The sequence below is a fragment of the Orycteropus afer genome, unplaced genomic scaffold, assembly GCF_000298275.1.
Source record: "Orycteropus afer afer isolate SDZICR_OR568_19922 unplaced genomic scaffold, OryAfe1.0 scaffold00096, whole genome shotgun sequence".
Classification (NCBI taxonomy): domain Eukaryota; kingdom Metazoa; phylum Chordata; class Mammalia; order Tubulidentata; family Orycteropodidae; genus Orycteropus; species Orycteropus afer.
This window is the reverse complement of record NW_006921683.1, coordinates 776,020-781,854: the sequence shown is the minus strand read 5'-3', so window position 1 is coordinate 781,854 and position 5,835 is coordinate 776,020. Positions and strand designations below refer to the sequence as shown.

The window sequence follows — 5,835 nt, the reverse complement described above, 5'->3', positions numbered from 1 at the left end:
TCTGCTAGTTGGGGTTTAGTCCACTTCTATATCCTTCCCTTCAAGGCTCAGGGGTCCAAGATTATCTTCTGTGTCTGTGTTAATTGGTTTCCCTTTTTTTTGTTGAAGAGGGTCTGTGCAGCCTTTCTGCCTAGTCCACCATCTTGCCAGAACCCGATTTCCAACTATTCTTGAGATACTTAACTATTCAGGATATTTGCTGCTTTTCTGTATAATAATCCATTACACTGCAGGGTTTGTCAGCTGGCAACCAGTACTACTGAGTGGGCAGTGCTGAAGCACTGGCACTCCTTCCTGGCTTTGACATACCTTTATTTTTAACTGTTCTATTCATTGTCTGGTTCAGAGGTATTCTCATTAAAGATCTTTAGGACTCTTAGAGGTTTAACTTACCAACAATGTAATATAGATAAAAATTGTCTGCAAAATAATTGTATATGTAGATGTACTTGAAAAAAAAAATGGTGATATGCTGAAAGAGTCCCTGGGTAGTGCAAATGGTAAAACTTTGACTACTAAATGAAAGGCTGGGAATTTGAGTCTACCCAGAAGGGCTTCCGAAGCAGTGCTTCAAACAAGTTTGAACTAGTTCAGTAATGACCAATGCAGCAAAATCAGAACAGACTTGAATTTTTTAAAATTTGAATAAAGCATTTATAATGATAACTAGAATGGGAAAATTGTGGATTTAATCCCTGGAATGGGAAACCTGAAAGAGGTGTAGTGAGCCCTTAAAGGATCCTGATGCAGGAGATTGGATTATTGCCAGGACTGTGGAGAGGGACACACATTCAAGGCAGTGCAGTCAGCCACCATCTTTTAGCAGGGCAACGCTGTTTCTTACTCTTACAGTCATGAGATATGGTGTCTATGCAACATACATACTGCCTCTATTTTCCAAGGAAGAAAATAAGCTTTTAGCAGGGCATCAACCTATAATTTTTCCCATTGTGGTTTCTGTTCCAGTACACCTACATTTTACAAATTTAGGTCCACTCTGGTCAGAAGGAAGATGGGGCAATCTACTTCCATAGTGATACTGCCTCAGAAACCCTAGAAGGGGTCGCTTTGAGTCAGGGCCGACTCGACGGCACACAACAACAACTGGTTTAACTTTGTCATCCTTTACTGAACCAGGAAGAATTAGTTCAAAGACCTATTCAGGAGAAAGGCCTAGTGATCTACTTCTGAAGAATCAGTCACTGAAAACCCTATAGAATATCTACTCTCCCACACATGGGGCTGCTATGAGTCAGAATCAACTCACTGGCAACGAGTTTATTTATGTTTAATCATTTAAGAGTACAAGGACTGTAGCAACCATGTGCCCTATCAATGCCTAAGAAAACAGAAAGGAGCTGAATGGCTATGTGACATACAAATAATCACAGAACTATGAACAAGATGAAACGCCTGCATATATTTTTCTGGTTGAGGAAATGGGTTTTACTGCAGAGGAAGAGACGAAAGAGAAATTGGGGATTTGGAAATACATGAATAACATGCTTACATAATTTCTTTTTGCATTTTTGACATTAAAGGAAATGTGACGGTGATATACTTACAGGATATCCAAAATAACATTTCCTGTCTTACCTTAGAAGACCGGAAGGTAAATGCAGTCGATTTTATATCAGCTTTTTCTTTGTCCATGAGCAGAAGGTTTTTGTCTTCCATGAGACTCAAGTATTTTCCTGTTGTCACATGACGTAGTCGGAAGGGCTGGCCCCATCTTATATGGCTTCCACTCCATCTAACAAAAAAGTTAGGACTTGGTGCAATAACAGCCACGATAATAGAAGATCTATTAATTAAAATATATTTGTCAGACAATGAACAATTGTGTTTTCCATATTCTCTTACTTAATGTTCTCAAAAATCTTGTGATGCTGGTAGTATTAATTTCATTTACAAATAATAAAATATTTACTCAGAATTATTAAGTAATATCTAATGCCACACACATAATAAGAAGCAGAGTGGAATTTAAGTCAAGGTCCTCTGATTTTAAAGCACTATCACATATACTACCACTATAAATGGAGATAGACTAGGAGCTTATATTTCAAGTTAACCTCTAATCATAATGACAGATAGAGAAATTATAACTTTAAATGATATTTTAGAATTTACTACTTAAGAAACATTTGTTGTAATTGCATAGAATAGATGTGAAAAATAATTGCACCATAGTCAATCCCTAAGCATAATTAATTGAAACTCCTATATTTAAAGTGCATATTTAGAAGGTTTTTTTTTATTTTTACTGGCAAAAGATTTCTATTTCTATGTTTTTAAATGCTAATACTGTGGAAAAATCATATCATTAAAAACTGACCAACAGAAAAATAAAAACACAAAAATGATAGTTGTGCCTAAGTCAAGGGGCAAAAAATAGAAAAAAGAAAAGGAGAAAGTATATAAATTAATGGTTGCAGGAAAATGATAAAATAAGAAAGTTATGATTACTACAAATTGTTTTCAAAAAATGTGACTTTCAGATTGAATATAAAAGCAAAATTAAGATACAGGCAGGCAGTCCCCTCACTGCACCATGAAGTCCTCTATTTCAGAACTGTGCCTGCATTCCTGGACAGAGAGAGGACTTGATTCTGATATCATGAGTTCCAATTAACACAGCTTTAGCCATCAAAAAGACTGCCAATATATTATTTATAGGAAAAATGCTTAAAATCAAATAATACAACACAACTAAAAATAAATGAGTGATTGTAGCATTATTCACAACAGCCAAAAGATGCAAATAATACAAAGGCCCATCAATAGATGAGTTGTGGTAATTCATTCTATGGAATATTACTCAGGCATAAAGAGAAATGAAGTCTTGATACATGCTAAACATGGATGAGTGGTAAAAACATTTTGCTGAATGTAATAAATAAGTCACAAATGACAGATATTGTGTGATCTCATTTATATGAAATATCTAGAACAGGTAAATGTATAAAGTTTATTAGTGGCTCCCAGAAGTGGAGAGAAGGAGAAAAGAAAGAATTATTGCTCAGAGGGCATTGAGCTCCTGTTAAGAGTGACAAGAAAATTTGGAAACAGATAGTGATGATGGTTGTACAACATGATGAACATAATGTCAATGAATTGTACATGTAAAAAAATATTGAAATAGCAAATTCTTGCTACATATTAATTAGCACAATAAAAATAGATAAATAAATGAGTGACAACTATTTTCCACAGAAATGAAACTCAAAATAAAATAATCATGGCCAAGTTGATACTAGACAAATTAAAATTGAGGTGAACAGTAGGGAGGGATACAGACAAATAGTTTAACAAGGGAAAAAACTTATTCTGAAAAAATGTGTGTCATCAAGCTTCACATATCAAAGCAAACAAAATAAAAAAGATAGAAATTCAAATATAATTTATTAGGAGAAAATTAGAGTGGAAGATTTTATCAAAATGCAATGAAGCAAACAGATAAAATGTAAAGATGTGAAGAGTTTCCATAACGACTCAATTATATAATAAATTAGTTTTAATATTGATATATTAAAAATATTTCTATTCTACAAATTGAGATCTCATTATTCAAGCTCACCAATATTAATTAATTATATAAATCAATTTTGTTATTTTCCTAACCTGGATTATCTATTTGGGACACTAAAATAGAAAATTAACAGTGGAATGATATAATAAGTTCATTTTTACATAGATTTGCTTATAAAACAATTAATTTGAAGAAGTCTCACAACTAAATTAATAACCATGTGCCAAAAAAAACCTGATAATAATGCAAAATTGTCATAAATAAAATGAAAATTTGTCTACCAAAAAGAGCATGTTAAAAGATTTTTATTTTGGTAATAAATGAACTTTACTCATTCTACTTTTGAAAAATTAAATGTATTGTTTGCAAATACTGTGAAAAAAACATACTGGAAGAAGCATTTGAATAATTTTTCTAAACAGTGTCTCATCTTAATCATCATAATATATGTCTTCATTTACAAAATAGTACAAAATTTGGAAAAAATACATACTTTTAGCCAGAATTTCTTAAAGGTGTTCTGGATACTAAGCTCAAATCTATTTAGCTGTTTTCACATATACTATAATTCCATTCAAGTCAATAAGATCCCGTGATAAACTGAATGAATTTTGCCAAAATAATTATAAAATCTAAGCATGTCTTCTTTCCCTTTCAGACACTCAAATTAGCCTCGTCTCATATGATAATGGCCCAAAAGGAAATAGGGCAAGCCCAGAAGAATTTAAGGGTAAGAAATTAGTAAAAAATGAAAATAGTAAAAGTAATGGAGTTACTTAAACAAGTACCTATAGCAACACATCAGGAAAATGTTCCCAATATTTCATCTATATTTACTTAAAATTGCCCCAAAGGAAATGAAAAGTATTTGATAACTGTTCACAATATGTTAGTAGAATCTAGAAAATACATGACAAAAATTGTTAATTACAATGTTCATTCCCAAAATAGCACTGCATCTTAGACACAATGTTCTTATAACTTAATGGGGTAAAATATAGGAAAGCATTTTCTATTAAACTTAACTCACTACATTAAAACTTACTTCATTAAAATGGCAGTAGTACTGAAACACTTTTGACAATATTTATTTTATTTAAAAAATATAGAACATAAAACACAATGACTGGGCCACATATATTATAACAAATATACAGCTTGGGGCTTCTTTGACACAAGAATATCTCAAATAGTATAATATCAATATTGGATTTGAAAATATAGCTGTATTATAAACATGAGCAGGAATTTTTAGTATAATTTCCTAAGGGAAAATTAGTATTTATGCAGCCATTTCTTAATAATAAAGGACACTTGCTGGAGCAGTGGTTTAAGTGCTTGGCTGCTAACCAAAAGATTGGCAGTTCAAACCCACCAGCCTATCTGTGGGAAAAAGATATGGAAGTCTGATTCCATAAAGATTTACTGCCTTGGGCCTGGGATTTTAAAAGCTTGCAAACAGCCATCTAGAGGCAATGATGGGTCTCTCCTTGAACAGAGCAAAGAAGAATGAAGAAAACCAAAGATTCATGGAAACAATTAGTCCTAGCGACTGGTACACCATGCGATCGATCCGCAGCCTCTATGACTATGAGACCAGAAGAGCTAGATGGTGCCTGGCTATCACTGTCAACCATTCGGAGGGGGATCTGTGTAGGAGATCCTGGATAGAGAGGGAAAACAATGTGGAACAAAACTCAAAAATAATTTGGAGGAGGAAAGGAAAATAAAAATGGGACCAGGTTTGCTGGTCTGATAGAGCCTGGTGGAACCACTGAGACTATTGCCCCTAGCTGCCCTTCAATTCTGAATTAAACCCACACCTGTGGCTCTCAGCCAAACAAAACACAGGCACAGGAGTTGAACATTTATCTGAGGTAGATATACTCCTTGGAGAGAATAATCATGGGAGAAAAAAGGGCTCTTTATGCACAGGGAGATGGCTCAGGGGGCAGGAATGCATGAAAGGATGGACACAGGAAAAAGGTAACTGTCGGGAGGAAGTGGGAGGGGAGCTGTTGCATTGTGGTAAATTGTAGTCAATGTCATGACACAAAGTGCATGTGAACAGCTATATGGAAAGTGAATTTGCTCTGTAAATTTTCACCCAAAACACAATATATATATATTTATATTTAGGAGCTCTGGTAGCATAGTGGCTAAAGCACTTGACTGCTAATCAGAAGGCTGGCGGTTCAAACCTACCAGCCACTCCTCGGAAGGAAGGTTGGGCAATCTACTTCCATAGTGATACTGCCTCGGAAACCCAAGGAGGGGTCGCTATGAGTCGGGTCCGACTCGAC

The 5,835-nt window shown here is 34.4% G+C and overlaps 1 protein-coding gene across 1 annotated transcript in view; it reads right to left on the bottom strand.

Moving 5' to 3' along the window:
- The window catches only part of RYR2 (ryanodine receptor 2), a 1,099,979-nt gene that overhangs the window by 736,222 nt on the left and 357,922 nt on the right, over window positions 1-5,835 (bottom strand). The window contains exon 12 of the mRNA XM_007942720.1: window positions 1,597-1,753. Coding sequence (XP_007940911.1) covers window positions 1,597-1,753 — 157 coding nt within the window. The remainder of the gene's footprint in view (window positions 1-1,596; window positions 1,754-5,835) is intronic.